A 25,386-nucleotide genomic window follows, 5' to 3' on the forward strand; every position below is an offset into this window, starting at 1 on the left:
GGATGCAGACTTCTTCCTGTACCACTGCTTGAAGAAGGTGTCTTCCAGGAACTGGCAGTAGGACTGGGAATTGAGCTTGACTCCATCCTCAACCCGAAAAGGCCCCACAAGCTCATCTTTGATGATACCAGCCCAAACCAGTACTCCACCTCCACCTTGCTGGCGTCTGAGTCGGACTGGAGCTCTCTGCCCTTTACCAATCTAGCCACGGGCCCATCCATCTGGCCCATCAAGACTCACTCTCATTTCATCAGTCCATAAAACCTTAGAAAAATCAGTCTTGAGATATTTCTTGGCCCAGTCTTGACGTTTCAGCTTGTGTGTCTTGTTCAGTGGTGGTCGTCTTTCAGCCTTTCTTACCTTGGCCATGTCTCTGAGTATTGCACACCTTGTGCTTTTGGGCACTCCAGTGATGTTGCAGCTCTGAAATATGGCCAAACTGGTGGCAAGTGGCATCGTGGCAGCTGCACGCTTGACTTTTCTCAGTTCATGGGCAGTTATTTTGCGCCTTGGTTTTTCCACACGCTTCTTGCGACCCTGTTGACTATTTTGAATGAAACGCTTGATTGTTCGATGATCACGCTTCAGAAGCTTTGCAATTTTAAGAGTGCTGCATCCCTCTGCAAGATATCTCACTATTTTTGACTTTTCTGAGCCTGTCAAGTCCTTCTTTTGACCCATTTTGCCAAAGGAAAGGAAGTTGCCTAATAATTATGCACACCTGATATAGGGTGTTGATGTCATTAGACCACACCCCTTCTCATTACAGAGATGCACATCACCTAATATGCTTAATTGGTAGTAGGCTTTCGAGCCTATACAGCTTGGAGTAAGACAACATGCATAAAGAGGATGATGTGGTCAAAATACTCATTTGCCTAATAATTCTGCACTCCCTGTATAAGATACCAGTCATTAAAGCATTCATGGAGGGCCTTAGGAGAATTATCCCACCAAGAACACCACCTGTTCCTTCATGGAACCTAAATGTTGTCCTAACTAGACTTATGGGTCCACCTTTTGAACCCATGCACTCCTGCGAAATACAGTTCCTAACCTGGAAGGTTGCATTTCTCATCGCCATTACTTCCCTAAGAAGAGTAAGCGAGATTCAGGCGTTTACAATACAAGAACCTTTTATACAACTACACAAGAATAAGGTCGTCCTAAGGACTAATCCTAAATTTTTGCCAAAGGTTATTTCCCCGTTCCATCTAAATCAAACAGTGGAACTTCCAGTGTTCTTTCCACAGCCAGATACCGTAGCTGAAAGGGCACTACATACATTAGATGTCAAAAGAGCATTAATGTATTACATTGACAGAACAAAGAACATCAGAAAGACTAAACAACTATTTATTGCATTTCAAAAACCTCATGCAGGAAACCCAATATCAAAACAAGGTATAGCCAGATGGATAGTTAAATGCATCCAAATCTGCTACCTTAAAGCTAAACGGCAGCTGCCCATTACACCAAGGGCACACTCAACCAGAAAGAAAGGTGCTACCATGGCCTTTCTAAGAAACATCCCAATGCAAGAAATATGTAAGGCAGCCACATGGTCTACGCCTCACACATTCACCAAGCACTACTGTGTAGACGTGTTATCCGCACAACAAGCCACAGTAGGTCAAGCCGTATTAAGAACATTATTTCAAACTACTTCCACTCCTACAGGCTGAGCCACCGCTTTTGGGGAGATAACTGCTTACTAGTCTATGCAAAACATGCGTATCTACAGCGACAGATGCCATCGAACTGAAAATGTCACTTACCCAGTGTACATCTGTTCGTGGCATCAGTCGCTGTAGATTCGCATGTGCCCACCCGCCTCCCCGGGAGCCTGTAGCAGTTCGGAAGTTACCTTCCACTATTTGTATATATATCATCTCAACCTTAAATAGGTACATACTTAGTCACTCCATTGCATGGGCACTATTACTACAATTCAACTCCTACCTCACCCTCTGCGGGGAAAAACAATCGAAGATGGAGTCGACGCCCATGCGCAATGGAGACAAAAGGAGGAGTCACTCGGTCCCGTGACTCGAAAGACTTCTTCGAAGAAAAACAACTTGTAACACTCCGGCCCAACACCAGATGGCGAGCTATGCAAAACATGCGAATCTACAGCGACTGATGCCACGAACAGATGTACACTGGGTAAGTGACATTTTCATACTTTAACCTTTATTATGTACATACGTATTCATTCCATTGCATGGGCACTATGACTAACATACACAACTCCTACCTCACCCTCTGCGGGGAAAACAATCTAAGATGGAGTCGACACCTATGCGCAATGGAACCGAAAGGGGAGGAGTCCCTCGGTCTCGTGACTCGAAAAGACTTCTTTGAAGAAAAACAACTTGTAACACTCCGAGCCCAACACCAGACGGCGGACTGTGTACAGCATGTGAATCTGCAGCGACTCATGCCACGAACAGATGTACACTGGGTAAGTGCCATTTTCCATATATAAATATATATATATATGTTCAATGGCATGTGTAGCTGCAGATACACATGCTGTGCATTACTTCTGCTATCTAGTGTTGGGCTCGGAGTGTTACAAGTTGTTTTTCTTAGAAGAAGTGTTTTCGAGTCACAAGATTGAGTGACTCCTCCTCTTTGTTTCCATTGCGCATGGGCATCGACTCCATTGTTAGATTGTTTTCTTTCCGCCGTTGAGTTAGGATGTGTTTCCTCTCGCGCCGAGATTTCGATTCGGAAAACTTTGAAAACACTTTCTTTTCGTCAGTATTGTATCGATTTGGGTTTACATCTTCCATCGACACATCGGTACCGTCGGAGAAGTCAACTTTACTCGCCCTTTGGGGCGCGCGCGCCCAACTTAGGCCTATTCGGGGCGACCGCGTGGAAGCCTCAAGGATCGAACTCCATTCCGGTTCTGTCTTCGGTGTCACGCAAAATATTCGAATAAGGACCAGCATCTCGTTTGCAATCTTTGCCTTTCCCCGGATCATTGGGAAGAAAATTGTGAGGCCTGTCGATCCTTCAGTTCCAAAAAGACTCTTCGAGACAGGAGGGCATGAAGACTCGAAATGGCGTCGAGAAGCAGCGAACATCTCAACGTGGAGGAGGAAGAAATCATGCAAACAGCGGTCTCTGTTCCGACTCCCAACAGGAATCGGAAGAAGACAGACCAGTTACAGCGGGACATCACGCGAGTATGCCTGCCACTGTGCCCTCACAAAAGCAAAAACATAAGGCATTGGGTACGCCGCTGCCGGAAGGCCATGGCTCGGCCCGAAAAGACTACCGGTGACCAACTTGCCAGTTCGGCACCGAAAAAGGCCACTCCTCCCAAAACATCGGAGGCAACAAAAGGCTCCGTGTTCGACTCCAGCAAACATCGTTTTTTGGAGTTGAAAATCGCTTTTGGAGCCGAGAGCATCAACCGCGCCATCTTTTTCGATCCCGAAAAAGCCTGCTTTGGAGCCGAAAAGGCCAGCATACACAGAGGAACATGGACTCTCAAAAAGACTTTAAGAAAGCCACAAAACCGCTGAAGAGGAGTATCAAGTACAACCGATGCTTGAAGTTATGGATGAAAGGCAATCCAGGATTCACATCCATAAGGAAACAGGCAGAATTCAGACAGCACCTCCTCTAAAACCAAAGAGGAAGCTAGCCTTTCAGGAGGAATTGGACACTATGCAGCCTCCAGCAAACGTGCCAAAGGAGAAACCACCACCTCCTCAGTCTCCTCCTCCTCCTCCTCATTCTCCTCTTCACTCTCCAAACCTGCCTAGCTCTCCTCCTACTAGTCCTACACCAGTGCAGTCACCCACTCACTCTTTCGACTCACAACAGGACATTGTCGACCTTTATGTCCAGATCCCATTCCTAGCAATGACCCAGATAGCTATCCCTCTAAACCTTCTCCACCAGAGGATAGCACTGATTACAATCGAGTTTTAGCTAGGGCTGCAGCATACCATGGGGTCACCATGCATACGGAACCACTGGAAGAGGATTTCTTGTTTAACACCCTATCCTCAACACACTCAATACCAATGCCTTCCCATGCTCCCAGGCATGTTAAAACACGCCAATCAAATATTTAATGAGCCTGTTAAGGCACTATAATAACACCCAGGATAGAGAAGAAGTATAAACCTCCACCCTCTGATCCTGATTACATAACCCATCAAGTTCCTCCAGATTCTGTGGTACTTAGTGCTGCCAGAAAAAGAGCGAACAGTCAGTCATCAGGAGATGCGCCCCCACCTGACAAAAGAGAGCAGAAAATTTGATGCTGCAGGGAAGCGAGTTGCATCCCTGGCAACAAATCATTGGAGGATAGCCAACTCACAAGCACTGTTAGCTCGATATGACCGGGCCCATTGGGACGAAATGCAAGACATAATCCAGCATCTGCCCAAAGAACACCAAAAGGGGGCACAACAAGTAGTGGAAGAAGGGCAAGCCATTACTAATAATCAAATTCGATCTGCCGTGGATGCAGCAGACACTGCTGCTAGAAGTGTCAATACTGCAGTCACAATACACAGGCATGCATGGCTCAGATCTTCAGGTTTTAAACCTAAAATACAGCAGGCTGTTAAATATGCCATTCGATAAAAAACATCTTTTTGGACAAGAAGTTGACACAGCCATAGAAAAATTAAGAAATGATTCAGACACTGCAAAAGCAATGGGCACACTATACTCCACACCATACAGAGGATCCTTTTGGAAACCTCAGTTTTGAGGTGGTTCAGACCACAGACAACAGAGGCATTCACATCACAGGCAAAACCAACCTACCAACCACAATACCAACGAGGTGGTTTTAGGGGCACATATAGAGGACAGTACCCCAGAAATAGAGGGAAATTTCAGACCTCTAAGCAACCTCCACAGCACCCTAAACAGTGACTTGTCTCATTACCTTCCACTCCACACCTCTCCTGTGGGGGGAAGACTACAACAGTTCCACACAAATTGGCAAAACATTACCACAGACAGTTGGGTACTATCAATTATCCGCAATGGCTATTGCCTAGAATTGATACACACTCCTTCAAATATACCACCAAGGTCACACAAACTATCCACAGAACAATCAGTCTGTTACAGGAAGAGAACCAATCTCTATTACTCAAACAAGCAATAGAATTGGTATCACAATCTCAAATAGGGACAGGAGTTTACTCACTATATTTCCTAATTCCCAAAAAAGATGGCACCCTCACACCAATATTAGATCTCAGGACCCTCAATCTTTACATCCTGTCAGAACATTTTCTCATGGTAACTCTACAGAATGTTATCCCACTACTCCAAAAACACGATTTCATGGCCGCATTAGACCTCAAAGATGCATATTTTCATATACCTATCCACCCTGCACACATAAAATATCTCAGGGTTGTCATTCAAGGAAAGCACTATCAGTTCAAAGTGTTACCCTTTGGAGTAACAACAGCTCCAAGGGTATTCACAAAGTGCCTAGCGGTAGTCGCAGCCTACCTAAGACCACCACATGTACATGTCTTCCATATCTAGACGATAGGCTAATAAAATCAAACAGTCATACGCAATGCCAAAACCATACGAATTACGTAATACAAACCTGGCACACACTAGGGTTCTCAAACTACCAAAAGTCACATCTACAACTGGCACAAATACAACAGTATTTGGGTGCAATACTAAATACTCACAAAGCGCTTGCATGTCCAAATACACAAAGAATACAAGCATTCCAAAATGTAATCACACAAATACAAACAAATCAACGGTACACTGTCAGATTTGTTATGAAGATTTTAGGGATGATGGCATCATGTGTTGCAATTGTTCCACACACAAGACTATATACATGCGGCCCTTACAACAGTCCTTGCTCAACAATGGTCACAGGCGCACGGTCAACTTCAAGATCTAGTGTTGACAGACCGCCAAACATGCATGTCCCTTCAGTGGTGGAATTACACAAATCTAAGCAATGGGCGGCCATTTCAAGACCCTGTCCCTCAGACCATAATTACAACAGATGCATCAATGATTGGTTGGGGAGCTCACCTAAACAATCACAACATTCAAGGACAATGGGATGCCAAACACAAACAGCTACACATCAATCACTTGGAGTTATTAGCTGCTTCCTAGCACTCACAGCTTTTCAACCTCTTCTCACACAGAAGAATGTTCTTATCAAAACAGAGAACATGACGACCATGTATTACCTAAACAAACAGGGAGGGACACATTTGTCCCAACTCTCCATTCTAGCCCCAAAAAGTTGGAAATGGGCAATCCACTACCAAATTCACCTGTTAGCACAATACATTCCAGGGATACACAACCAATTGGCAGATATTCTCATCTGAAATCACCAACAAACACACGAATGGGAGATTCACCCTCAAGTACTTCAAACATACTTTCAACAATGTGGAACACCAAACATAGATCTGTTCACCACAAGCGAAAATGCAAAATGCCAAAACTTCGCATCCAGACACGCACATCCTCTATCCAAGGGCAATGCTCTATGGATCAATAGGTCGGGGATATTTGCTTATGCTTTTCCCCCTCTCCCACTCATTCCGTTTCTTGTCAACAAGTTGCATCAAAACTCACTCAATATGATACTCAAAGCACCAACGTGGGCCCCGCCAACCGTGGTACACAACATTGTTAGACCTGTCAGTAGTACCACACTCCAAACTCCCAGATCTGTTGACACAAAACAACATGCTGGTGCCTGAATATAGGCATATCTGTCTGATCAGGTTAAACTTACGAGCAACCATCAGAACAGTACAGCTGAGTGCCCCCCTTCTTAGGGGAGCCCGTCAGGCGTTGCAGCGCCGGCCTGGCGAGGAGCAATTCCCAGTGATGATGCCAGTCATCCATTGTGATGCTTGAGGGCTCTTGCTCCTGACACCTCGGGTGCCCTAGGCTATTTGAGCACGTGTGGAACAGTGTACCTTTTTGTATATGACACAAAACAAAGGACAAGTCAGGCACCCAAATCTCAAAACACTCAATCTAGCGATTTGGCTCCTGAGGTCATAGAATTTGGATATTTACAACTCCCATCAGAATGTATGGCGGTTATTAAGCAAGCAAGAAAACCCACTACTAGACAGTGCTATGCTAACAAATGGAAAAGATTTGTATAGTACTGTAAATCTAAACAGATTGCTCCTCTTATAGCATCAACACAAGAAATTGTACACTATTTACTTCATTTACAAAAATCGAATTTAGCATTCTCTTCCATAAAAATACATCTTACTGCAATTCAGCATATTTACAAAATATACGGCACAGCTCCTTATCTAGAGTTCCTGTAATTAAAGCTTTCATGGAAGGTTTAAAACGCATCATTCCACACAGGACACCTCCAGTTCCCTCTTGGAATTTAAACGTAGAGCTTACACGACTTATGGGCCCACCATTTGAACCTATGCACTCGTCAAATGCAATTCTTAATATGGAAGGTTGCCTTCCTAGTCGCAATTACGTCTTTACGAAGAGTAAGCGAAATACAAGCCTTCACTATTGAAGACCGTTCTTCCAGGTACAGAAGCATAAAGTTGTACTAAGAACAAACCCCAATTTTTTTTCCAAAGGTCATCTCACCTTTTCATATAAATCAAACAGTGGAACTGCCAGTCTTCTTCCCACAGACAGATTATGTGGCAGAACGGGCTCTACATACATTTAGACATTAAAAGAGCTCTAATGTACTATATAGTCAGAACAAAACCATTCAGAAAGACTAAACTGTTTGTAGCTTTCCAAAAACCTCATACAGGTAACCCCATATCAAAACAAGGGTTGGCCAGATGGATCGTGAGATGCATCCAAACATGCTACGTTAAAGCCAAAAGACAACTCTTAATCACTCCTAAAGCACATTCTACAAGGAAAAAAGGTGCTACAATGACTTTTTTTTAGGAAATATACAAATGGCTGAAATATGCAAAGCAGCTACATGGTCAAGACCACATACATTCACTAAACACTACTGTGTAGACATTTTAGCAAGACAATCCACAGTAGGTCAAGCTGTACTCCGAACATGATTTCAAACAACTTCATCTCCTACAGGCTGACCACTGCTTTTATGGGAGGACAAACTGCTTTGTAGTCTATGCACAGCATGTGTATCTGCAGCTACATAGGCCATCGAACGGAAAATGTCACTTGCCACGAACAGATGTACACTGTGTAAGTGACATTTTCCATATATATATACACATACATGCACACACACACACTCTAAGACATGCATACACCCTTACCACCCAAATATCCACTCTAGGTCCTAAAATTAAAATTGTCGCCCTAAGAACCCATTACCACCCAAAAACCCAACCTAACCCTTACAAATACCATTGCCACTCAAAAACCAATACCCACCCTAAAAATACCCCTGCCACTCCAGGCCTCAAAATCATTAAAATGTTACTAGACCTGCAGATCGAGTGACTTAAATAATCCACTCAACCTAACTGTAATGTACTTGACCCGTGAACGGGTCTCAAGTTGTGTTATTCTAGGCAAATTTTATTTTAGAGTCGCCTTTTTTTTCTTCAATCTCACATACGATTGCACCTTCAATGTGAGTTCAGCATTTCTGCTGTGCAAAAAAACTCTTGTTTGATTAAATAGACTAAACCTTTGCCCTATGTATAAGAATCTAGCCCACATACAGGGTACACATGATTCATAACGTGCCTTAGTTTACTAATCATGCATTGTCATCAGGTCAGGGGTTTCTCAGTTTAACATTCTATTTAATAAGTATATTACTAAAGCATGATGGTGTAGCACACTATAATTTACAGACTGGAAATTTCCAAGAAATTTCCAAAAACCTTCCCACTATCTTGCAGCTTTACTGATAAAATAGCAATAACCTGTTAAAATTGGGTTTCAGAAAATTTCTCATTTGCACATTACCAAGGAAAGTGTTCTGATTTGTTTTCATCCTAGTAAACCTATTAAAATATTTTTTTCATCACACAAAAGTACAAAAAGGTCTTTCACAACTACTAAAATATATTTTGAAATGTTTGTATAGTTGACTTAGTTATTTAAGTGTTGTGTGGCAGGAGAAACCTAACACCATACAGCCTTTTCATTTCACACACTTTGCACAGTGGGTCAGACAGTGCATCTTAAAATATCCTAAAACTGTGCAGTCAGAAGGAAGAATAATTGTAGGAAAACAAATGGACTTTTGACCTCTGTCTCTGAACACAGAGCAAATGTGACAAGAGAAGAGCAAAATTAAAAGGTGTCTTTATTGCTCCTTCACTTTCTGAGTTGACCTTTTCTTTGTCAACCTGCCAGAAGGGCAGAGTAGGTCCTAAAAATAGTTCACCCTGATAAAATATGACTCTCCATAGTGAGTCAACGAGTATATTTTTTGAGGCCTGCACCCAAAAACCTATACCCACCCTCAACCCTAAAAATACTCTTGCCACCCAAAATAATCATACCCACCCTAAAAATACCCTTTCCACCCAAAAACCCACACCCTTTCTAAACTGTACAAGCCTCTTACCACCCAAATACCCTTACCCACCCTAAAATCTGAAGACGACCTTATAAATAAATATAACACTTAATAATTACCTGTAACACTTTAACAACGAATATGCCTGTTCCATTCACACCTTTATAGGAAAATTGTTGTAAAGGCATGCGTGGTAAAGGCATATTTGTTGTAAAATCCTGCATGGAAAAGACACATGCGTGGTAAAATCCTGCATGGTAAAGACCTGCAGGGTTCAGCCGTTGTTGTTGTAAAGGCTGTTTCCCAGTTTGCGGTGTTAGCAGTTGGCTCCTGTTAATTTACTGCTCATCATTCATTATATTGCAGGTGTACTTTGCTGCTTCTTTAGTACGTTTATTCAAAATGTAATAAAATATTTAATTATAATGGCCAGATTAGGAGGGAAATTTCACTCTTTGTGCAGAGTGCTCTAAATGCTATTATTCACTACATGGAGCACGAGTTCATATATTACAGAAGGGACCAAAACAATCTTTCAGCAGCCCCTTACTCAAAGGGGGCATTCCTCTTCTTGCATCTGAGTGTGCTCTGCAGAGGATCTCACCACAAAGATGTGCAAGGACGAACTGGCCCCAAGAGATGTTGATTTGTCCACCACCAGTCACAAGGTAGATATTTATCATGTGCCTGTGGATGGCCTTGGGATGCGTTAGTCTTCAAATGGAGGCCTAGCTCTTTTCGGAAGTGTACATTTGAATGCACCTACCCACACTGTCAGTATGGCGGGAACAACACGGACTGGTTTTGCACATGTCCACCATGGTTGTAAGGTGGCACTGATGCACAAAGATAAAAACATCCTGTCCATACTTTATAGAGCACAGGCACACAGTTGACTGTGCCTATACAAGTGATTGCATTTTTGTGCATAATGATGTGCAGATTGCCAGTGCACACGAGGTGCTCTTGTCATGCACATTAGCAGCACTATATGGTGTAATATGCCCCAAACGTTTTATGATGCTCACAAAGTTTCGTGTTCCTGCTTACTCCCTACTTGTATTTCTTTTTTGTATGTTTGCATGCTGGCATTTTTCTCCTGCCAGAGATTTAAATTTAAGCCTTATCTTCCAGAGTATTTAAAATCTTGGATTCTGAAGCATTGCTAGTCGTTTTAGCAGAAAGTACACTCAGTTCTTTCAGTCAGAGATTCACCCGGTTGGCATAACAGTTGCACCCCTTGTACATTCTCTTGACTAGATTAAATTTGATGGCTCAAACCGTCTTGATAGTTAAGAAATGGTTCTTACCTGTAGTTACAATCTAGATAAGGTTTACTGCATCTTTGCTTGCCTTAACCTGCTACTCCTTTTGCTTCATGGGCCCAAAAGTTTTTATACAATTTGTCTACAGTACTCACACCTGACTAAGTGTGGATTTTTATAATTCATCAAATACTTTTGCTTGTAACCCTAGCATTAATTAGCAAACTTGTTTTTTGTCAGCTGAAAATGTATTTCACATCAATATTGATTGCACATAACTTGAGATTGTTGTTTGAATAACCTGAAAGATGACCACTATATTTGGTTACAGCTGAATGTAGTTTGATATATAGCTGGCTAGATCACTTTTTTAAAGAATGTGCATCAATACCTTTGCATGTAATACAAGCACAGTGCCCATCTGACAGGCAATCATTGCTTTTTAACCAGCAGCTCATTCCATTCTGGTCAAAGGATGTCACACTTGGCTGTTATATGCAAGAGACTTGTATAAATGTATCTATTAACGTGCTAGTGTCAGTCCTTGGAAAATAATTTTTCAAACATTATCAACTAACACCTGAGATTGATAGCAGCAGATCACACACACTTCCCATATGCTTGAGTCTCAGTCACTACAACCTGTATCTTGTGGTACAGAACCTCAGTGTGCATTGGCATATAAAGTCTTTGAACATTAAGTGTAGTTATTTTGTCTTCATTATGGTCCTGGGTCACTTATTTGAAGTTCTAGTAGTTTTGGGAACTGTGTGTTCGATGGCATCTGTCGCTGTAGATACGCATGTTCTGCAATAGCTCGCCATCTGGTGTTGGGCCGGAGTGTTACAAGTTGTTTTTCTTCAAAGAAGTCTTTCGAGTCACGGGACCGAGTGACTCCTCCTTTTGTCTCCATTGCGCATGGGCGTCGACTCCATCTTCGATTGTTTTTTTTTCCGCCATCGGGTTCGGACGTGTTCCTGTCGCTCCGAGTTTCGGAACGGAAAAAATAGTTAATTTCGGAAGATTTTCGTCGGTATTGTTGCGTTCGGGATCGGCGTACTTAGATTCAACACCGCATCGAAGAGCTCCGGTGCCCTTCGGGGTAGTTTTTCGATCCTCCGTCGGGGCCTGGTCGGCCCGACCGCGTGCTGAGGAACGCCGATGGAACGGACCCCGTTCCGTTTCTGCCCCAAATGCCACAATAAATACCCCTACACAGACCAACACTTGGTCTGCAACCTGTGCCTGTCACCTGAGCACAGCGAAGACACCTGCGAGGCCTGTCGTGCGTTCCGGTCCCGAAAAACACTCCGAGACCGTCGAGCCAGAAGACTTCAAATGGCGTCCGCACCGACAGCCCAACGGGAGTTCGAGGAACAAGAAGAGGAAGGTACCTTCTCGATCCAAGACTCAGACTCCGAAGGATTCGACGATACGCAAACCGTGAGTAAGACGTCGAAAACCACACAAAGAAACATTTACAAGGCCCAGGGGACGCCACTGCCACCAGGCCATGGCTCGACCCATAAATTCGGTGACCGACCGTCGGCACCGAAAAAGGCCCAAACAGTGCCGAGATCGTCCGACTCCGGTCGAGACACCGGCACGCAGCCTTCTCGGGACCGAGAAAGTGCTGGAGACAAGCCTCGACACCGAGATGCCGGTGTGGACACGGCTCGACGCCGAGACAGCGGCACCGAAACAGATCGACGCCGAGAGGTTTCGGCCCCGAAAAGGAAAAAAGTCACCTCGGAGCCGAAAAAACACGCAGACAAAGTTTCGATGCCGAAACAAACTGCAAGCGACCCAGCTTCAGGCTCTTATACAGAAGAGCACTCGCTAACCTCCCAAATGCAAAAGCATAGGTTTGAGGAAGAGCTACAAGCAACTGATGTGGACCATACGCAAAAGCGTATCTTCATTCAGCAGGGGACAGGAAAAATAAGCACCCTTCCCCCCATTAGGAGAAAGAGAAGGTTGGAGTTCCAGACGGAACAAGCACCACAACCAAAAGTGGTGAAAAGAGTTACACCACCACCCTCTCCTCCGCCCGTGATTAACGTTTCACCAGCACAAACGCCATCACACTCCCCAGCTCACACCACCATGAGCCAGGGTGACCAAGATCAGGACGCATGGGACCTATACGACGCCCCAGTGTCAGATAACAGCCCGGAGGCATACCCTACAAAACCATCTCCACCAGAAGACAGCACCGCGTGCTCTCAGGTGGTGGCTAGAGCAGCACAATTTCACAACGTAAGCCTCCACTCAGAACAGGTCGAGGATGATTTCTTGTTCAACACACTCTCCTCCACCCACAGCTCCTACCAAAGCCTGCCTATGCTCCCTGGTATGCTCCGGCACGCAAAAGACATATTTAAGGACCCAGTCAAAAGTAGGGCAATCACACCAAGGGTGGAAAAAAAGTATAAGCCGCCTCCTACGGACCCGGTTTTCATCACAACACAGCTGCCACCAGACTCTGTTGTTGTAGGAGCAGCTAGAAAAAGGGCCAACTCTCACACATCTGGAGATGCACCACCCCCAGATAAAGAAAGCCGCAAGTTCGATGCAGCTGGTAAGAGAGTCGCAGCACAAGCTGCAAACCAGTGGCGCATCGCGAACTCCCAGGCACTACTTGCGCGCTATGACAGAGCCCACTGGGACGAGATGCAACATCTCATTGAACATCTGCCCAAAGACTTCCAAAATAGGGCAAAACAAGTGGTTGAGGAGGGACAGACCATCTCCAACAACCAGATACGTTCCTCCATGGACGCTGCAGATACAGCTGCACGGACAATTAATACATCTGTAACTATCAGAAGGCATGCATGGCTCCGAACGTCTGGATTTAAACCAGAGATTCAACAAGCAGTTCTCAATATGCCTTTTAATGAAAAAGAACTGTTCGGTCCAGAAGTGGACACAGCTATTGAGAAACTCAAAAAAGATACGGACACTGCCAAAGCCATGGGCGCACTCTACTCCCCGCAGAGCAGAGGGAATTACAGCACATTCCGTAAAACGCCCTTTCGTGGGGGGTTTCTGTGTCAAAGCACACAAGCCAGCACCTCACAAGCAACACCGTCCACTTACCAGGGACAGTATAGAGGAGGTTTTCGGGGACAATATAGAGGAGGGCAATTCCCTAGAAATAGAGGGAGATTTCAAAGCCCCAAAACCCCTACTACAAAACAATGACTCACATGTCACTCACCCCTCCACACAACACCAGTGGGGGGAAGAATAGGTCATTATTACAAAGCATGGGAGGAAATCACTACAGACACTTGGGTTCTAGCAATTATCCAACATGGTTATTGCATAGAATTTCTACAATTCCCTCCAAACATACCACCAAAAGCACAAAATTTAACAACACACCATTCCAATCTCCTGGAGATAGAAGTGCAGGCACTATTGCAAAAGAATGCAATCGAATTAGTGCCAAACACACAAATAAACACAGGAGTTTACTCACTGTACTTTCTGATACCAAAGAAGGACAAAACGCTGAGACCAATCCTAGACCTCAGAGTAGTGAACACTTTCATCAAATCAGACCACTTCCACATGGTCACACTACAAGAAGTATTGCCATTGCTAAAACTGCACGACTACATGGCAACTTTAGACCTCAAGGATGCTTATTTCCATATACCAATACACCCATCGCACAGGAAATACCTAAGGTTTGTATTCAAAGGAATACATTACCAATTCAAGGTACTGCCTTTCGGATTAACAACCGCACCAAGAGTCTTTACCAAATGTCTAGCAGTAGTCGCAGCACACATAAGAAGGCAGCAAATACATGTGTTCCCATATCTAGACGACTGGCTAATCAAGGCCCATTCGTTAATAGAGTGCTCAAATCACACAAATCATATCATACAAACCCTCTTCAAACTAGGGTTCACCGTCAATTTCACAAAATCCAAAATTCTGCCACGCAAGGTACAACAATACCTGGGAGCCATAATAGACACATCAAAAGGAGTAGCCACTCCAAGTCCACAAAGAATTCAAAATGTCAACACCATCATACAACGCATGTATCCAACACAAAAGATACAGGCAAAGATGGTATTACAACTCCTAGGCATGATGTCATCATGCATAGCCATTGTCCCAAACGCAAGACTGCACATGAGGCCCTTACAACAATGCCTAGCATCACAGTGGTCTCAAGCACAGGGTCACCTCCTAGATCTGGTGTTAATAGACCGCCAAACTTACCTCTCGCTTCTGTGGTGGAACAACATAAATTTAAACAAGGGGCGGCCTTTCCAAGACCCAGTGCCACAATACGTAATAACAACAGATGCTTCCATGACAGGGTGGGGAGCACACCTCAATCAACACAGCATACAAGGACAATGGAACGTACATCAAACAAAACTGCATATCAATCACCTAGAACTTCTAGCAGTTTTTCAAGCACTAAAAGCTTTCCAACCAATAATAGTTCACAAATACATTCTCGTCAAAACAGACAACATGACAACAATGTATTATCTAAACAAGCAGGGAGGGACGCACTCCACGCAGTTAAGCCTGCTAGCACAAAAAATTTGGCATTGGGCAATTCACAACCAAATTCGCCTAATTGCACAGTTTATACCAGGGATACAAAATCAACTCGCAGACAATCTCTCTCGAGATCACCAACAGGTCCACGAATGGGAAATTCACCCCCAAATACTGAACACTTATTTCAAACTCTGGGGAACACCTCAGATAGACTTGTTTGCGACAAGGGAGAACGCAAAATGCCAAAACTTCGCATCCAGATACCCACACAAACAATCCCAAGGCAATGCCCTATGGATGAACTGGTCAGGGATATTTGCTTACGCTTTTCCTCCTCTCCCTCTCCTTCCTTACCTGGTAAACAAACTCAGTCAAAGCAAACTCAAACTCATATTGATAGCACCAACTTGGGCAAGGCAACCCTGGTACACAACGCTGCTAGACCTATCAGTGGTACCCTGCATCAAATTGCCCAACAGGCCAGATCTGTTGACACAGCACAACCAAAAGATCAGACACCCAGATCCAGCATCGCTGAATCTAGCAATCTGGCTCCTGAAATCCTAGAATTCGGGCACTTACAACTTACCCAAGAATGTATGGAAGTCATAAAACAAGCAAGAAGGCCATCCACCAGGCACTGCTATGCAAGTAAATGGAAGAGGTTTGTTTGCTACTGCCATATTAATCAAATACAACCATTACACACAACTCCAGAACATGTAGTGGGTTACTTGCTTCACTTACAAAAATCTAACCTAGCTTTCTCTTCCATTAAGATTCACCTTGCAGCAATATCTGCATACCTGCAGACTACCTATTCAACTTCCCTATATAAAATACCAGTCATTAAAGCATTCATGGAGGGCCTTAGGAGAATTATACCACCAAGAACACTACCTGTTCCTTCATGGAACCTAAATGTTGTCCTAACTAGACTTATGGGTCCACCTTTTGAACCCATGCACTCCTGCGACATACAGTTCCTAACCTGGAAGGTGGCATTTCTCATCGCCATTACTTCCCTGAGAAAAGTAAGCGAGATTCAGGCGTTTACTATACAGGAACCTTTTATACAACTACACAAAAATAAAGTCGTCCTAAGGACCAATCCTAAATTTTTGCCAAAGGTTATTTCACCGTTCCATCTAAATCAAACAGTGGAACTTCCAGTGTTCTTTCCACAGCCAGATACCGTAGCTGAAAGGGCACTACATACATTAGATGTCAAAAGAGCATTAATGTATTACATTGACAGAACAAAGAACATCAGAAAGACTAAACAACTCTTTATTGCATTTCAAAAACCTCATGCAGGAAACCCAATTTAAAAACAAGGTATAGCCAGATGGATAGTTAAATGCATCCAAATCTGCTACCTTAAAGCTAAACGACAGCTGCCCATTACACCAAGGGCACACTCAACCAGAAAGAAAGGTGCTACCATGGCCTTTCTAGGAAACATCCCAATGCAAGAAATATGTAAGGCAGCCACATGGTCTACGCCTCACACATTCACCAAGCACTACTGTGTAGACGTGTTATCCGCACAACAAGCCACAGTAGGTCAAGCTGTATTAAGGACATTATTTCAGACTACTTCCACTCCTACAGGCTGATCCACCGCTTTTGGGGAAATAACTGCTTACTAGTCTATTGCAGAACATGCGTATCTACAGCGACAGATGCCATCGAACTGAAAATGTCACTTACCCAGTGTACATCTGTTCGTGGCATCAGTCGCAGTAGATTCGCATGTGCCCACCCGCCTCCCCGGGAGCCTGTAGCAGTTTGGAAGTTACCTTCAATTATCTATATATGTATCATCTCAACCTTAAATAGGTGCATACTTAGTCACTCCATTGCATGGGCACTATTACTACAATTCAACTCCTACCTCACCCTCTGCGGGGAAAAACAATCGAAGATGGAGTCGACGCCCATGCGCAATGGAGACAAAAGGAGGAGTCACTCGGTCCCGTGACTCGAAAGACTTCTTCGAAGAAAAACAACTTGTAACACTCCGGCCCAACACCAGATGGCGAGCTATTGCAGAACATGCGAATCTACTGCGACTGATGCCACGAACAGATGTACACTGGGTAAGTGACATTTTCATTTTTAAGGTATATGATATTTCTTCTGTTTCCATTTTAGGCTGCTAAAGTGCCATTTTTAGAGACTACAATTGTCAGCCTGAAGCAAGAACAGAAGTCATCGGGGCTGGAGTTGCAGACTCTAAAGACACAGCTCACAGCTTCTCAGGAGAAGGTACCATATAATTTCCTGTGTGAAGATTTCCTTTCTTGCACACATGCATTATCATAGTTTATCTCATTCAGAGAAAGCTTATCTCATTCAGAGAAAGCTAAGTGTATTTAGCAAAGGCAGTTTTTGATTATTGCCTCATACGGCGTTGCTTGCTGCAGTGCAAAGAACTCTTCATATTCAATATACTGCTTCTCTTGAATGTTTCTTCATTTTTGATCTACTTTATAATTTTACAGTCTGAAACACGGGAACAAAACTGGTACGAATGAGCTAGATCTAATGGTAGATAATGTAAAGAAGCTCCCCAAAAGTTTAAACATGGACACATTTGTGGTAGAAGTGCAGAATAGTGCTCCTATGGACATTGATTTCAGGTAGATTAACTTCAAGTCAAGTAAGTTTGGCAATCAGAAGCATAAGTAAAATGCTCCAGTCACCACATCAACAATAACAGACAACCTTACATGAGAAAGGAAGCAATAGTCACGTGTAATAAAATGTGAAGTGTGCTATTTGCATACACTGCATACCCTGAAAAAAAAAAAGTACTTTTATATCATGATCGAAAATGGCACTGAACCATATTACACCAGTCTGTTTTCTCCCACCTTGCCTACAGGCATTTTCTGCCTATCTTCTTTTTTTTTTTTTTTTGTTTTTTTTTTGTTTTTACACTTTTCTAAATACATATACCTTGTGGATGACTCCACTTTATCTTTCAGAGCTGTAAACTAGAAGAGAGTCTACAAAGTGCAAACTTTCATATGTCGCGGATAAAATCAGATCTTCGTGTTACCCAGCAGGAAAAGGAAGCTCTCAAGCAGGAAGTGATGTCACTACACAAGCAACTGCAAAATGCTAACCATAAGGTGATTTTTATTTATGGGAGTGAAGGGTGGTTAATTAGAAGGTGGAATGTGTGGAATAGTGTAGATTTTAATATTGTTAATCTACCTAATCTAGGGCCTGATTCACAAAGATTTTAACATGAGTGGATATTACTTCGGAATTGCCCACAAAGTTATTCCTACTCTTGGAAAAACCCATTGGGAATCTCCAGTCCAAAAATAATTGGTAATCTACTTTTTTACCTCAACAAATATCAAACCAAATCTTCTGACCCTGTTTGCATATGTTATGATTTTATTAGCTCAGTTGTAGTGCTGTATATTCCTAGACAAGAGATCAGAGTTTATACATTTATGGGTATCTACGGCAAGAGGCACATAGCTCTGCTACAACAGTGACACCAGATATGTTGAATTTGAACTAAAAAGTGCTCCTTGAATATGTACCCATTTGAATGCACAAGTTTCTCAGATGGACAAACTTGGGTTGCTGATGAACGCACAAGAAGACCCCACAGACTACTGTTTTACTTGAAGCAGACTATGTGTGTATTACACAGCAGCGACTGCCACTGTGTAATAAGCAGCGATATGCAATTAGGATTCAGACACATTCAATTGAAAAGGCATTTTTTAATTTGGCTATAACTTTGGTACCCATCTGCACCATATTTGGCTTTCACTTAGCATATGCAGGTAGGGTCTGCCAGGCAAATTTTGGTCTGCACCACAATATGTAATCCAAAGCATTTGGCGTGTGAAGCCTCACCTTAAAAATATTAGGGGCGGTACGTAGTGGGCTTACTAGATATTGAGAAAGCTCTTGATACATTGGGAAGGGAAATAGAAACATAATTGTGGCCCTACATGTTAACCACTGGGTAAGACAGTGTTACACTAGACATCAAGCATGTTATAATTTGCCAGATTTTGTCCAGTCATGGGCCCTGGAGTGAGACACCTGACAAGAATATCTGTAATCTCCTTTGTTTGTTCTAGTGGTGGAGCCCCTGGCATGAATGTTACTTACTGATGGGAAGATGGTGACTATGGATTGGGATCACTGTATATATGGTGACCCAATATGCAGACAATAAGTACATGTACATTTTCTGGACAGAGCAAGCATAAAACGCCTACATTTATTTGAACAATACTGTACAGTGTCAGGACTCTTATCAACTGTATAAAGGCCAGGATTTTTCTTTGGGTGCATAGGCATGTGGTGGGGTGCTTTTCTGAACTAGGACTACTTTGGCAGTCAACTTTATTGAAGTGCCTCAGTATAAATGTAACATATAATAGCGAAGCTTACATAAAGTGGAATTGGACATGTGTTGGATGGGGTCTGAGGGTTGATGGACGTCTGGTCTTAAATGACCATCAGTTTGATTGTACAAATATTAATTAGGTGTATAGTGCTATTGAGATGACTGCATTCTAGGGTATATTTTGTCTAATATCCTGGAAACTATTCTGGGAACTGGATAGCCTACTGACCATGATTTTGTGGGTGGGAGGCCGTCCTGAAATGAAGTTGACCACTCTGAAACTTACACCTAAGAAGGCTGGGAAGTACCAGAAACGTCATGGTATTATTTGGCGGCCCACCTATAGCATCTCCCCGGGTGACTGACCGAAACTGCGAGCAGAGATATTAGACTCATTGAGAAGTGTCACAGGGCATGAGACTGATAACTGTACTTTGGCTTGCTGAAAGGAAATGAAGGTACTCTGTACTTCATTTGATGTTTTGGGGAGTCAAAGAAGATCATTAAGAGAACTCCCTTGCCAAAACTAGCCCCCCTTTGTGGCCTGTGAATGTTTTGCAGAATATATAGGGAAGCCAATGCAGTGGCTTGAATATTCAAAGGATTGGAACTAATATAAGCTCTAAATGATGAAGAACTATGCACATTTGATACGGCATGGGAATAATTTGAAGTCATGAGGAAGCATTTCATCCTATATATGCATCCTGCAATCCTATGTTGTGATAAGCCGAGTAAAGCCTTATAGGTTGAGGACAGATGGAAGACAGAGTGGAGTGCAGTTTTCTCATAACGAATGGGCCAGGTCAGTGAAATGCATGAAGGAGCTGTCCAGAAATGCCAGGTTCAAATGTGTGCAGTGCCTACATTAGACCTACCTTATGCCTGTAGTGCTACGTAAGATATATCTCACGACACCGAAAAAATATACTGGGGCAAACAGAATACAAAGACCAGCAAGGAATCTAGTAAAAATGGATGTTAGTGTAGAATAGGAGCGCATCCATGTCCTTAATTAAAAAAAAAAAAAAAAAAAAGTTATATTAGTATATGACTGCCCTGGGTTTCATTTTAGCTAAAACAAAAACAGCCAATGAATGCAAAAGAGGGGACCAGTTTTGTAAACGTTGGTGTAAGGTCCTCGGATAATGGATGCCAACCGAAGTAATCAGAATGTCATTGGTGTGTACAGACCCCCAAACTGGGGAAGAGTAAGACTCCTGGAGAGTACTGTATGTAATAGAGTGGTGCAGAGAATGAATCGTTGCACTTGGATTGAAGAATAAAATCAAATATCATACAGTTTTACTAGGACTTGATGATGAAAGTTTGTCCTTGTAAAAATGGATCGTGAGGTTTGAGGGTGGGGGGGGATGTTTAAAGTTTCTATTTTCTAATAACTTCAGCAGTGTTGAATGAATCTGCATGAAATGTGGCAGGCACTCAGCAAGTTATGCCCATTTCTGATTTTGTGGCGGGTGGTCAGCAACTTCGCTAATAACTTTGACATCATGGATCTGCATGAAATTTGCTAATAAATTAAACTGAGTTTGATTAATATAAACAAAATTTGTCAGCCACTTAGCAGATTTTGCTTTCTGTTGGTATGTCAGGTTAAAAGCAGGTTTGTCTGGAGGGAGGCAAATAGGAGCATTAAACGCTTCAGTCACTAATAACATCAGCCATGTTTGGATCTGCATATAGTTTGCCAGACAGCTACAAATTTAAAACCAGTGCCAGGATATCAGGTTTCATGCAACTCAGGAAGAGGGCAGGTGAGTTAAAGGGAGGTAAATAACACCCCCCCCCCCCCCCTCCCACCCCTGCACATCCGGAGGCTTTGCCTAGCAGTGCTTACGTACACGCACAGCTGAGGCCATATGGGTTGGGAGAGGGGTGTGGCCTGTGGCCAGACTCTTTGGCCAGTACCGACTACAGAGAACCGAAAGCATGCATGCAAATCTTGGAAGGAGTAATCTGGGACAGGCATGTAGACTCAAGGTTTCCAAGAGGAGGCATATTTCGTTTTTGGATGTTGCATGACCAATGAAGGAAATACTGTCGCTGCTGAGCTCCTACTGCTCACGCGATCTGTAGTATTGTGTGCATTGTACGTGTTTGTGGACACATTGGTGGGTAGAATCAACACCCTGATCCATTGTTACTGGCCACTTCCTAACCTCTTCGAGCTCCTAGAGGCCCTGCTTCATCTTCAACATTCCACTAACCTTTGAATTGGAAGCCTTTTTAATTATTTTCCTTATTGCCCAATAGTTAATGCACATTTTTTTTCTTCACCCTTACCCTGCCACGCCCTGCCCATGTTTTAGCATAACAATACTTGCTAGTTATGTGTCTGGGTTATCTTTCTCAGTTATCTTGATGCCATACACAATTTTCCAGAAAGGATCTAATTAAATAACAGCACCTTCCAAAATTATTATTACATTGTCTTACTTGGAAGCTTCACCTTCCAGTGGCTCGTGCATAAACCACTTCCAAGTACTTGAAAGTGAGCCACACAGAATCTTTATTACACTGATGCATTTTGGGAGCTGCATCTTCTATAGAATAGCATTAGTCCCTTTAGCAAGTGATATATAACGTTATCTTTGTTGTGCTGACTCTACTGGTATTTTCCAGAACCAGTAGTGTTAGGTTATCTGTGAAAAGTTGTAGAATTCTAAAGGGGGACTACAATGTATCTTTTCCTGTCAGAAAATACTTCACAAGTAAATGTTATACATAGATAATTTATTGGTTCCATACCATGTGTGACTACCTTGACTTTCCAGCAGATAGCCATTGAAAGCTGTGACACTACTTACAGCATTAAAAAGTTTGGAATGAAGCATGCGGTTGACTAGGAGGTTGCACTGGCTTAAGGGTGCTACTCATGACGTGGGACACCATGCAAACGTTACAACTTAAGACCTGTGCTAGACTGGCACCCACAAATATGGCATCCCTGTTGGATTTGGCAGTGTTTGTGTGCTTGTGTTTTTCTAATGTGCCAGGTACTTTTCTACACCTTTATGCCTTCTTACGCTACTGAACCTACATTGATACTACCCACTCACTTGTTCAATGTTACAGTATTTGGCATATAATTCCATCAAGCTACATGTATGTTTCGAACCCAATCACACACACACACACACACACACCCCAATCAGTTGACAACCACATGCATGGAGCTCTCAAATCATTGTTTCAAAAAGTAGTACTTTGCCACAAAATTTAAATTTATTGAAAGTCTTGGGAAGGGCTAAAATATGAACTCTTGTTCAGAATCAGGTTCTAGAGCTGGCGGTCCAGTCCTCAGGGTTACAAACACAACAGAAGAAACTTTACTGGGATGATCTGGCTCACGTGATGACGGAAGAACAGCAACTCTTGCGACAGGAGAATGAAAGACTCCAGAAAGAGGTGCAGAACACTAAGCTGGAGTTAATGCAGTGCAGAGAGAAGGTACTGCTGGATGGTGGTTACGATCCATATATTTACCCTTGAATGATTATTCTGTCTTCTTTATTTTGTTTTAATGTGCCTATGACTTTTCAAGAAAAAAATATCTTTAATATATTTGTTCAAAAAGACTGGTAGCTTTGTTTGTATCGCTAGAAATGTTATGAGCCATACATGTGATGTTGCATAATAATGCTATAGAAGTGAAAGTCATTGCAAATGGTTTCTTGATGGGTCTGTAGGAAGTTGGCTCTGTATGTGCTATTTCAAAGTAAGGAATAGCATGCACAGAGTCCAAGGGTTCCCCTTAGAGGTAAAATAGTGGTAAAAATAGATAATACTAATGCTCTATTTTGTGGTAGTGTGGTCGAGCAGTAGGCTTATCCAAGGAGTAGTGTTAAGCATTTGTTGTACATACACATAGACAATAAATGAGGTACACACACTCAGAGACAAATCCAGCCAATAGGTTTTTATATAGAAAAATATCTTTTCTTAGTTTATTTTAAGAACCACAGGTTCAAATTCTACATGTAATATCTCATTCGAAAGGTATTGCAGGTAAGTACTTTAGGAACTTCAAATCATCAAAATTGCATGTATACTTTTCAAGTTGTTGACAAATAGCTGTTTTAAAAGTGGACACTTAGTGCAATTTTCACAGTTCCTAGGGGAGGTAAGTTTTGATTAGTTTTACCAGGTAAGTAAGACACTTACAGGGTTCAGTTCTTGGTCCAAGGTAGCCCACCGTTGGGGGTTCAGAGCAACCCCAAAGTCACCACACCAGCAGCTCAGGGCCGGTCAGGTGCAGAGTTCAAAGTGGTGCCCAAAACACATAGGCTAGAATGGAGAGAAGGGGGTGCCCCGGTTCCGGTCTGCTTGCAGGTAAGTACCCGCGTCTTCGGAGGGCAGACCAGGGGGGTTTTGTAGGGCACCGGGGGGGACACAAGCCCACACAGAAATTTCACCCTCAGCGGCGCGGGGGCGGCCGGGTGCAGTGTAGAAACAAGCGTCGGGTTCGCAATGTTAGTCTATGAGAGATCTCGGGATCTCTTCAGCGCTGCAGGCAGGCAAGGGGGGGATTCCTCGGGGAAACCTCCTCTTGGGCAAGGGAGAGGGACTCCTGGGGGTCACTTCTCCAGTGAAAGTCCGGTCCTTCAGGTCCTGGGGGCTGCGGGTGCAGGGTCTCTCCCAGGCGTCGGGACTTTAGGTTCAAAGAGTCGCGGTCAGGGGAAGCCTCGGGATTCCCTCTGCAGGCGGCGCTGTGGGGGCTCAGGGGGGACAGGTTTTGGTACTCACAGTATCAGAGTAGTCCTGGGGTCCCTCCTGAGGTGTCGGGTCTCCACCAGCCGAGTCGGGGTCGCCGGGTGCAGTGTTGCAAGTCTCACGCTTCTTGCGGGGAGCTGGCAGGGTTCTTTAAAGCTGCTGGAAACAAAGTTGCAGCTTTTCTTGGAGCAGGTCCGCTGTCCTCGGGAGTTTCTTGTCTTTTCGAAGCAGGGGCAGTCCTCAGAGGATGTCGAGGTCGCTGGTCCCTTCGGAAGGCGTCGCTGGAGCAGGATCTTTGGAAGGCAGGAGACAGGCCGGTGAGTTTCTGGAGCCAAGGCAGTTGTCGTCTTCTGGTCTTCCGCTGCAGGGGTTTTCAGCTGGGCAGTCCTTCTTCTTGTTGCAGGAATCTAAAATCTTAGGTTCAGGGAAGCCCTTAAATACTACATTTAAGGGCGTGTTTAGGTCTGGGGGGTTAGTAGCCAATGGCTACTAGCCCTGAGGGTGGGTACACCCTCTTTGTGCCCCCTCCCAAGGGGAGGGGGTCACATCCCTAATCCTATTGGGGGAATCCTCCATCTGCAAGATGGAGGATTTCTAAAAGTTAGAGTCACCTCAGCTCAGGACACCTTAGGGGCTGTCCTGACTGGCCAGTGACTCCTCCTTGTTATTCTCATTATTTTCTCCGGCCTTGCCGCCAAAAGTGGGGCCTGGCCGGAGGGGGCGGGCAACTCCACTAGCTGGAGTGTCCTGCTGGGTTGGCACAAAGGAGGTGAGCCTTTGAGGCTCACCGCCAGGTGTGACAATTCCTGCCTGGGGGAGGTGTTAGCATCTCCACCCAGTGCAGGCTTTGTTACTGGCCTCAGAGTGACAAAGGCACTCTCCCCATGGGGCCAGCAACATGTCTCGGTTTGTGGCAGGCTGCTAAAACTAGTCAGCCTACACAG

The 25,386-nt window shown here is 43.7% G+C and overlaps 1 protein-coding gene across 4 annotated transcripts in view; it reads left to right on the forward strand.

Annotated features, from left to right (window-relative positions):
• The window catches only part of NIN (ninein), a 326,206-nt gene that overhangs the window by 221,735 nt on the left and 79,085 nt on the right, over positions 1 to 25,386 (forward strand). For all 4 annotated transcript variants that reach the window (XM_069208677.1, XM_069208679.1, XM_069208678.1 and 1 more), the window contains 3 exons: positions 17,476 to 17,589; positions 18,312 to 18,458; positions 23,000 to 23,179. In XM_069208677.1, the coding sequence (XP_069064778.1) occupies positions 17,476 to 17,589; positions 18,312 to 18,458; positions 23,000 to 23,179 (441 nt within the window). The remainder of the gene's footprint in view (positions 1 to 17,475; positions 17,590 to 18,311; positions 18,459 to 22,999; positions 23,180 to 25,386) is intronic.

The sequence above is a fragment of the Pleurodeles waltl genome, chromosome 9 (genome assembly GCF_031143425.1).
Source record: "Pleurodeles waltl isolate 20211129_DDA chromosome 9, aPleWal1.hap1.20221129, whole genome shotgun sequence".
Classification (NCBI taxonomy): Eukaryota; Metazoa; Chordata; class Amphibia; order Caudata; family Salamandridae; genus Pleurodeles; species Pleurodeles waltl.